Source organism: Eumetopias jubatus, unplaced genomic scaffold (assembly GCF_037043125.1).
Source record: "Eumetopias jubatus isolate StellerSeaLion01/CBP00866 unplaced genomic scaffold, mEumJub1_p1.0 scaffold_17, whole genome shotgun sequence".
Classification (NCBI taxonomy): Eukaryota; Metazoa; Chordata; class Mammalia; order Carnivora; family Otariidae; genus Eumetopias; species Eumetopias jubatus.
The window spans coordinates 51,903,752-51,914,234 of record NW_028274823.1 but is presented as its reverse complement, the minus strand read 5'-3'; the positions used below and the strand labels follow the sequence as shown (position 1 = coordinate 51,914,234).

Genomic DNA, 10,483 nt, shown 5'->3' with positions numbered 1-10,483 from the left:
TTCAGTCGCAGTAATTAATCATAATCATAATCGTAATCATAATGCCGACAAGCAAAAGTTTGAAAGACAGATGAATAAGCCACGCTCTTTTTCCTTAATGAACATGTAGGCTGACCTCTGTGGAAGTGTACTTTTTTTTTTGCTTTGTCCCCTGAAGAAACATTGAGTGCAGGTTTCAGTGTAAAATGGGGAAAGGTTTCTTTCTCAGCATCTGGGGGGTGGGATGTGGGCCAGAAGTTTTAGGCAGGATGCGACCGTGCCACCTGGGAATGGAACATTTTTAATTAGGATTTCCAGGCCGAGTTGGGTTTATGTCTGAAATGTTGCAGTTCTGGTCAAATGCGTCTCCGGCTGTACTTAGCGGAAGGAAGAGAAAGGGAGCAGGCTGCTCTGGGGGAACAAGGCTTTGCTTTAGTGTAGAAGGGGGGCTCTGTCAACCTTGTTGGTGGGAATCCCTTACCTGCTGGCTGCCTCTCACACTGACCCTGAATCCCGTGTGAGGAAAGCCCTGGTCTGCTCTGGCAGGCGTGCATCCGTGCCGTGCGTACCTTCCCGTCTAAGATTCTGAACAGCCAACCTGGCCATGCAACCTGAGGCAGGCCACCTGGAGAGCTTTGGGGTCACTTTTGTCCCTGTTCTGCTGAAGAGCAAGGTGGAGGAGAAGAAACACAGATGTCCTCAAGGGGATAAGCAGACCAAAGGAAACCTTTTCAAGCCTAAAATCGACCTAGAAATTCAGGTCGGTTTCTACCGTGCCAAAAAACCTCTCTCCTCCTGCTGCCTGTCCAAAAAAGCCACCAAAGCAAAGTGATTGTCACATTTGTTCTAAGAACGCTGAAACCAAGGCTTCCAGTGTGTGCATTGTTCGGGAGATGATGAAGAATAATGGGGTGACCTGAACCGGGAGGGAAAAGAAGAGACCCACCTCAAGACCCCTCCCCTTTGAGTCCTTCTCCAGGAAGAGTGTCAGTGACCTAGAAGATCTGCCCACCCTGCATTTCCCACGGAGTCCAAAGTAACACAAGGTGGTCAGCTGACAGCCCAGCCTGAGTCAGGCCTCCTGACGAGCTCTGGGGATAAAGACAAATAAACAAAGTCCTTGCCCTTATCAAGTGAGTCCTTTCACTTCTGAGTCATCCCCTCCAGGACCCTTCCTCTCCAACTCCATAGATGACCCACCCTTTCTTTCTTAGAGTTTCCTTCTCATGCTTGCCATTTTCCTAGTTCTGGAGTACCCTGGATCTCTTATCCCAAGAGTATCTACTTATGTTGTTCCATTTAGCCCCTATAAATATGGCTGTAGCCCCCTAAGAGTCTTCTGCCAGATGGCCTTCCAGACCTATGCTTCCTCCTTTGGAAGATTCAGCCATGCTCCCCACTTTACAAGGACCTCCATGGGTCTGACTTCCAAATCCACAGGGCCTGCTGGAAGCCTCTCCCCAGCTCCACTTGCCCACTCCTTTTGCCTGCAAGGTCTTCCCATATGGAAAGCTCTCAGCTTCTACTCTGAATGAATCCAATACAACATTGCTCAGCTGCCCACATTTGCTGGCTCCCCTTCCCTGTCTTCTTTTCTTCTTTCCTATTCCTCCACATGGTTCTTCCCTTGGGCTCCAAAGTCAGTGTTTCTTTCACAAAGACCCTCTCCAGAACCAGTCATTGCCCCAACACCCTATCCACACACCAGCCCCTACAACTCCAACTAAACTTCTACAACTAGTATAACACTTATCTGAGGAAGGTAGGTGCTTCATATACTGTTTTTGACTTCGAATGTGCACCCTTGAGAACCCCATGCAGCTGAGAAAAATGTTTAGCTTTGCACATGCGCTCCTGATGACTTCCAGGAGGACCTGACATCTCAAAACTTTCAACCTAAAAAACGCTCAGGCCTTGGTGTTCATCACTCTGTTTAAAAATTTAGTGGCTTTCCATGGCTTTCTAAATCAGGTGTCGACCTCTTGGCTTGGCCCTTCAGACTATTTCCTAATGTCTCATCTTAGATTTCTTCAGCTCCCCTATAGGATCATGTCACCAGAGACAAAACGGCTTACGTATCGAAATCACATTCTCACCAATGAGCCATGGCCCATTAAGTCGTCTCATCCTGGAAAACCTTCATTCTCTACATTTCTCTGGCCATCTATTTCCCACCAAAATACCTCCAAAACCCATCAAGCGATATATCACTCTGTGTTCTTTCCAACCCATATAATTCAATGCAACCTCTCCTTCCTTTCCACCCAAAGCACTGACTCTTGCCACCACATACCTGCACCTGGCTGATGGTGCTTGAAACTGCTATTTATATCATTTAGTTTTTGTTCTTTCTTCCTAGCTCCCAGATGCATGTCCTGGCTTGGCCTGTCTTTAGATAGTTGAGTCTTGGGCCCTTTTTCAAAAAACAAGGCAAAAAAGGAAGGTCTGGTACAGATAGTCTAACTCAACATTCCTCCCCCAGTCTAACCACATGAGGCTGTGGTACAATGCAGCCTCTAACTGGTGTTCAGCGAACGGGTTGCTGCTTCGGGGCACACAGGCTCCTTTCCCTCTGTATGTGTTCCAAGTGAGCGTGCCAGAGCAATGGCAAATTAGGCTCTGAGTTCCCTGGGAAATAAAATTAAGGATAAAAGTATACACTGAACTGTCTTATTTTATGGCAATTTTTAAAATATGAACAACTGGTTTTGCATGGGCAACAAGCAACTAGGGCTGACTTCACTTTAAAAACCAATACGGCCACGCTTGTACAAACTGGCTAGAAATCATTTCTAATTACTACTGTCTCATTAATAAATCCAAAGGGCCATATCACCACTTTACATGATCATGGGCTTTAAGTGCCAAATCATCTCTGCTGGATAGAAAAGTAAATGCACTTTGGGAACCTGTGATATGTAGAGGAGGGGCAGAAAGGGAATTTACAAGATGAGTTATAAGTGAAATCTCAGTTCCTTCTACTTTTTAAAGAGGATAAGTCAAGCTCTAAATAGTAAAGTCCTTTGAAGGACCACAGTGATTTTACCGCCATTTCAAAAGCCACAAAGAGGAACAGAATGGAGAATAGACAGACTAGAGGGACAGAGGACAAAATGGACAGATTATGCAATAGAATGCCATGTCCAAGTTGAATGGATCTGCTTGGTCTCCTATGAGTAGGCTCGTGATCAAATCAATTGATTTGATATTCTTTTTTTCTCTCTCTTCCTACCTCTTTTCCTCTTTTTGCTCTTTCCTTCCTTTCTTTCTTTACTGAGGTTCTCATTGAAAATGAAGACTGATAGATCAAAATTAGACTTATGAATGTAAGTAACAAAGAGAGATTGTACTAATGGAAGAAAAGAAATCGCATAAACAGGACAGGAAATGAAGTGAGAAGTCAGATGGGTTGCTTCCTAAAGCCCAGATCCACCTGCGGAAATAAAAATGAGGAAAAATCACAGGAACCTAGGGGTCTTGAGACTACATATTGAAAAGTGGAGATACGGGTTAGTGATGAAGGGATTGACTGGAACTGAGCTTGGAGCCAAGAAAAGGGGCAGTCCAGGCTGAAATGGAGAAGAAAACACTAGGAACACACAGAAAAATCTGACCTGATATGACCTAGGAGAACCTGAAGTTTGAAACTGCATTTTGAACCTAAGGAGATTCCAAAGTATGAGGCAGAGGCATGAACCTAGCTTCCATGTGTCCAGAGCAGAAACTGCACACCACTCTCAGGAGTATCTGCTTGGGTGCTGCAGCAAGAGGACTATCATTACAGCACAGGACAAGATTGCCTCCAAGGGCTATTCCCACGCTCCCACTCCTAACCTAGCTCAAGTCCTCCCAGATCTGAAAGGCACCGTAGGGCCATTTAGGTGAATCACTCTTATTTACAAATGAGGTCCCTGGGACTCCTAGGGTTTCAGAAACATTCTCAAAGTGCATAGCTAGTTATTTGCAGATGTAGCTCTTGAACACTCGTAAGCCACAAGTAAGGAAGTTGCACTCTTTCATCTTTCAACATGAAAATAATCCCCAATTTTCTTATGCTTTCTCAGTTTCCCCCTTTTCCAACTCTAACCAAATAGTTTTAATCCCCTGTTGTTTTAAGTCTTTAATTACATTTTGTACAAAATAGATGCCCCAACCTTTGAAAAGAAAGAGCTCTGGGTGTTCCCCAACATGCCTTAGTCACAATCATTTATATTTAAAGTCTTTTATATTGGTTCAAGGTGATATTTTGAAAATATAAAATTGCTTAGATGAAAGTAAAAGTTTTCTTAATAAGAAAGATGATGATGGTGATGATGTCTTTGTAAATAGGTGCTTTCCGCTTTTTAAATAGCCTTTTGATGAGTCTTGGATTCCCAAAGCACCCAAGAGTCTTCAGTTTGGGTAAGTACTTTTCTGGAACCCTAAACTGGGACAGATCATAGTCTTACAAGACAGACAGTACCGATGATGACCATCATTGGTCTATGCTTAATTTAGTCAGTAAAATGGGAACGGGTCTGTCACAGTGGGGTCGAAAGATGACCACTTCCTGACCAGAGAGATCAACACATAGAAACTAATCAGGAAGCTCTATAGCATTGGCTGGAGCTCTTCAGTGTCTTACAATCTTGTTTCTGTTCTCGTGTCACTTTGACCTTACCAGGCACCAGTTTCTGCCAAAGGAGCCACCAACCATTTTGCATACTTCCTCAAAAAAAAAAACACCTCGTTTTTATTTTGCCTCAGAACAATTTATTATTGAATTGTTATTGAATTCGTTATCAAAAACAAAACAGCATGAGTTTGCTGCTGTACCGTAGAAGAAAATAGATTCCTGCCAATTAGTTTTGGGGTGGCCCTTTGCTATAGGAAGCCATTTTAGCCATTTTGGTCTAAAGGAAAAAAAAGTTTTCTTTCAGCAATACTTGAATGGAAAGAAGGAAAAGAAGAAGAAAAAGAAAAGAAAGAAAAGAAAAGAAAAGAAAAAAGGAAAAGAAAAAAGAAAAGGAATTTAGATTCAAATCTCTAGTCAATCAGGTCATGGAGTTGACCTTGTGTTTTCTATGGAGAGATGGGTTTGAGAGGCACAGGACACTGTGTTTCTCTACGGGAAGATCATTTAGATCTTCACCATCACCTGCCAGAGGACACCAAACAGGACAAATTCAGAAATGGTTATCAGGAAGAAGCGTGAAGAAGAGCCCACCAGGGTTCATGAAGGAAAGAAGAGCGTGGGTTAATATGACCGTACTAAGGCGACCCCAGTGCAAAATCATTATGTAGAAGAAGGCCTAGCTTTCAGGAAAGTTGTGAAATCCAAACTAGGGATTCACCCCCACAGACCCGTTTTGCTTCTGTTGGAAACCAGGAAATGTTCATAAGCCTGAATGTAGACTGCTGAAGTCATTTTAGTCCACTGTGTAGACTAGTGATTGGTTATAAGTAGTTTTTAAACAATCCAATTTTGGACGTACATTATATTCACAATACTTTTATAGAACTACTTCTACAAAATGTGACAACAGGGTAACCACAGTCTGACAAGTCACTTCAGGACGGCGCCTACAAGGCGGAAGCACAACTACATGGGCTCTGCAGGGAGTAGACAGGGGTGGAAGCTCATTTTGCCTACACTGGTCATTGGAGTACTTAGTGGACGTATGTTTTCATGGTGATTTCATTGCTTGGCTCTGATCTGATTTGCACTAATACCCTAAGTGCCACAGGGTCATGGCCTAAAGAGTTAATGGAAGAGATATCATGGGACTTTGGGGGGATATTTTGGTAAGTTTGGTTTCTTCAAGTGTCCACAGTTAACATTTTTAAGAAAAGAAAAATCACTATCACATCCATGCTTCTCCATAGACCCTGATGACTGTATAAAAGATTGATCATTTTGAAGTTGAAAGATTTGCTAAATCTTTTGGAACATAACAGTTGCCGGGACGACTAGACACGGAGCATGCAAGCCACGGCAGAGCGCTGAGACTTGGTAATTGTGTCTGATGGCTAGAAAAATCTTTGAGCACAGTTGGAAGTGGCTGAGACATTTGATTTCATTGCTGGTCATTTTCAAAGGCCTTTTCTAACAGTCTGTATTGAGTGCACTCATTGCTTTCCTTTTGTCGTTATTATGTTTTACACCGTTGCAGCAAGTTTGTGTGTTTTGTCCCAGCAACTAAAGGAAAGCCTGAAAAAAAAAAACAAATAAAATCTGGGCAAAAGTAGTCTTCTTGGTCGTGGAAATTTTTCTGGCTTTTAAACAAAAACTTGGTGAAAAAACGAATGCGTTATCATATCCTATCGTGAAGTGAAACTATCCACCGGTGTTTACAAACTTTCAGGCTAAAATCTCTGAGACCTGGGGCATGGGGAAAGAGTCCACCAGACCCTTCCAGAGATGAAATTCCTGTACTTGCATGGGTGGTTTAGACATAGGAAATGAGAAGCATAACAGCATGGAGGAGTCCCCACCATTTGCACAACAAACAGAGCAATATCTCGTGTGCATCTGGTCCTCAACTTCTATGTCCCAGGCATGCTCACAATCCTCCTGGCACCATTCGTTGGCCGGATAAACCTCATCTGGCAATTGTAGAAAGCTGTAAGAAGGTCTTCCCTTCAAATATACGAACAAAGGGATGAGCAATACAGAATGAAAACTAAAACTACAAAAATATGACTTTCAACTGAGAAAATAAATAAGTTTCCATTTATTAAGAGCTGGTGTCAGTGCAGCTAAGATACACACCCATCCAGGAAATTCACCTGCCCCCTTTTGTCTTCTTTTATGAATTTACTAAAATACATGTTTACATCATTGGACCATTTTTAAATTGTTTTAATAATCCATTGCCCTTCATTACAATTAATTGTGGTGGTGACCATCATTCTCCTCAAAGGAAAAGAGAGAAAGAAGAGAAATACGCATTAAGGAGTCTGGCCACTTACTCGTGTTGATTTTGCATTGTTTAGATACAGGGAAGATATTTGACAATGAAAAAAGAAAAAGAAAAAATATATTTTCTTTCTAATAAATAAAAATAATTTAAAATGCTAGAGGCTATACATGACTTTTTTAGTATGTTCATTTATAAATGAAATCACTTTCTTTTCCAAAATACATGGAAGCAATATTCAAGGCAGACATAGAGAAAGATCTGTCTACTTTATTTTTCTTGCGATTCTCGCTTATCCTAACGTTTCCACCAGTGATTCAGCATGTAAGAGGAAGAAAAGTCACATCACCATTTATGAAGTTTGTCAGGCTTTAAAAAAATAGTTCTGGTCTCCTGGGAGTCAACATTCATCTTCAACTTCTCTGATTGGTGGAATCAAGCTGCTTGTGGATTTATATTGGTTGATCTGGTTAGCCATGTGGGTACTGATGGGCTTGATTTGAATGTTTCTGGGATAGGCATTATCCGGTTCATCTGTAAACCATTTCTTTTCTGCTAAAGGGCAAAATGGATAGAGAACAAGAAGGAGAAATGAGAAGCTTAATTAGTCCTAGGGTAAAGTCTTTGGAAAGTTCATTGAAAAAATGCAAAAATGTAATCGACAGAAGCTGACGGTGAGTAGTTGCTAAGAGATAGTGTGGTCTAGGGAGAACCCCAGAACATGGGACACCTCTGCAGCCTGTGGCAAGTGATGACCAATGCACCCTTGGGACTTGGAGGCACTGTGGGTGGACCTCTGAGAATAAAGAGGGGTTGGAAGAGGAACTCTAGCAATGTTCTCTGGGGTTCCTTTAGGGGCCTGGAAAGCTTTGGTGGGAAGGAGATGCTGAATCAAATATTGGGCATGAACATTGTGCCTGAGGAAAGATTTGTACGTTCACTGATTTGAGTGGAACATGAGGGACATTGTCCCTGACACAGAGTCAGTGATCTAGCATCTCCTCCTCTCAACCTCTACTTGGCTTTGTTTGTAACAGGCATACTTAAAGTTATACTCGATATGCCACTCTTCTTTTTTTCTTTTTTCTTTTTTTGCAGCCAGTTTTGAGGGTGTTAAAGTAAGCCCACAGATTTTGCTGGGCAATGAGACTAAAAATCAAAATAGCAACCAAAGTTTGAGGATGATTTTGAGATGGCTTTTATTTCAAGAAAGAAAACTCTGTGTTGGTATAAAGTTATGAAAAGAATTCTTAGTGGCAGTATCTTAACCGAATATAATAACCCGAGGTGTTGACAAGGGAGCTCCACGAAGTCTTGGCATTTCATTTCCACCCTGAATACAGAGATGGCTGAGAGAATGCTGAGTCAGAGCGTTTGTGGGGGCGGGAGGGGGATGGGGGAAAATGGCCTAGCATCCTCTCAGCATTTCAGTGCTATTTTACAGGACTCGGGCCTCGCCCCTGCCTTTTTCTAGGATTGAAACTTTCTGGAGAACCGGCCATGTGTACAGACATGAAGAGGCTGGGAAAATAGGACATTCGAATTTGGGAATCATATTAGTGGCTTAGGAAAAGAAAAGAAAAAGGGGGAAAGCTTTCAGGCACACCCACGGCTCTAGAGACAATGGCCTCATTTCTGCCTATCAGAAGAAGTCACAACTGCCTTGTCAGTGGTCCTGGACTGATACGTTAACCAAAATTGCTCACCTGGCTTGATGGAAGAGTATACGTAGGTGTGCGCGCGTGTTTTTACGTCTGTACGTCTGTCTGTCTGATAGGCTAATGATCTATAGATTCAGCATCTGCCATCGGCTCATAACTGCTCTGCTTGTTTCTCCTGGATGCGTCCTCTCTCTTGCTGTGTCAAGTCTGAGCCCTCAGTGTAAACACTGTCCCTGGAGCTGGGGTGTGCCTCGGTGAGAGCTTGCTCACTACCTTTTGTTCGGCAGCTCAGTTTACCCCCAGGAAACTACCGTCTCTCGGATCATTCTCCACTCCCCTTTCTCCTGCTCTGGCTCTCTCACCTATTATAATTAAGTTCACTTCGATTTGAACAGATTGGACGATAGGAATTCATAATGCTACATCCTCACAGTGAAGCTAACTGATTAAGTGCTTTAAATTATTCCCCCTGACAGAATGATAAAGTTACAATCTGTTCTGAGATGATCTACAGCTTGCCAGACTCCTACAGCTTCTTTCTACATTCATTTATCTTTTTGTCAAGCAGAGATTTTTTTTTTCCCTACGCTTCAATTCCATAGATCTTTTAAAGTCATCAGCACATCTGAATTATTAATGAGGCTTTAGAGGCAAGGTTCTTGATGGACTGGTTAAAAAAGGTTGTATAGAAATCCAGGACTGTGTACACATCAAAATAATTTCAGCTCCATTTAAAAAACCATTTAGTTCAAGTGTGACATAGATGAACCATTATGCATTTGTGGAAACCAATTTTTTGTGATCTACGATTAAACTAACCTTTCAGAGAGGAGTGGAGTGTGATGGTTATCATGTTTTAAAAGCATTGCCAGGCCGCTGAAACAATTTCAAACTACGACTTTTTCCAATGGTTTATGCGTAAAGATGATTTTCAGAGGAGCAGAACCGGGCGTCTGTGCTGTTTGCCTGAGCTGCCCTTGGTTTTGGCTGTGCCACTGTGGGGACTGATTGTGCAAAGGGATTTAGTGCTAGGTTGGACATGCCAGGTTGGAAAGGAAACTGAACTCTGCTGATGGAAACGAGTGGGTCTTTTGGGCAAAAGACCTAAGACAGCTGCAATTTGCTGAAATTTTTACAACTGCTGCAGAGAATAATTGTTCAGAATTTAGTCTTTACAGTTCAATTCAAAGTTGGCATTTTGACCTTTCTCGGCAGAGAGAATATCAATTTCTTTCTGCTGTCAGTAAGAAAGAGAGCATTATTTCCCCATTTAAGCTCCGTTTTCTCTTGCCTCCTACACTTCTTGCCATAGAAGAAAAGCTATCCAGAGCAGCCTCTGTGTTTGGCCATTCAGCTTCCACACAAGAAGGAGTTGTGTGCAAGCACATCCTGGAGATGAGTTGAGGTTCTCATTATGCCTGAGAAACAGGCTTTTTAATTTGGGTGCCTTATAAGATATAAATATATGTAAGTTGTTGGAGACTTGGTTGGATAAGATGTTGAGAAAATGGAAATATACTAGTGCTCTGAGTATTCTAGTAAAATATCCAGGGGCAAAGGTATTTTACAAAGAGATTCTCCTAAAGGGCATCAGAGGAACACACACTTTAATGATCATCAGTCATTTGCTTCAACAGAGAGTGCTTGAGGTATGACAATGACACTTTGGTTTATTGAATCTCTCCTTCCAAAGAAGGAACTGTGCCAATGGGAGGCTACAACACTGGCCATGAGAAAGAATACTCAGGGAAGGGATTCACATGAGTGCTGAAGTGGTCCAGGATAAACCCAAATCCCTGAGTTTATCTCCTTTCCCTGCCTCATCCCACAGGCCAGAAAAATTTCCGGGAGCTTCGTTTTTTGTTCCTAAGATGGAAAGGGCAATGGATCTGGCTGTGAGGGCCTCCTAGCTGCCAGAGTAAAACAGCCCCATTTGTTAACAAG

The 10,483-nt window shown here is 42.4% G+C and overlaps 1 protein-coding gene across 25 annotated transcripts in view; it reads right to left on the bottom strand.

The window, feature by feature from the left end:
- Positions 1 to 7,278: 7,278 nt before the first annotated feature.
- The window catches only part of KCNMA1 (potassium calcium-activated channel subfamily M alpha 1), a 744,082-nt gene continuing 740,877 nt past the window's right edge, over positions 7,279 to 10,483 (bottom strand). For 10 of the 25 annotated variants that reach the window (XM_088020038.1, XM_028109578.2, XM_088020035.1 and 7 more), the window contains one exon: positions 7,409 to 7,433. In XM_088020038.1, coding sequence (XP_087876164.1) covers positions 7,409 to 7,433 — 25 coding nt within the window. Of the gene's footprint in view, positions 7,434 to 10,483 lie in introns of all 25 variants that reach the window. The other 15 variants (XM_088020039.1, XM_088020036.1, XM_028109576.2 and 12 more) reach the window with 3 other exon arrangements.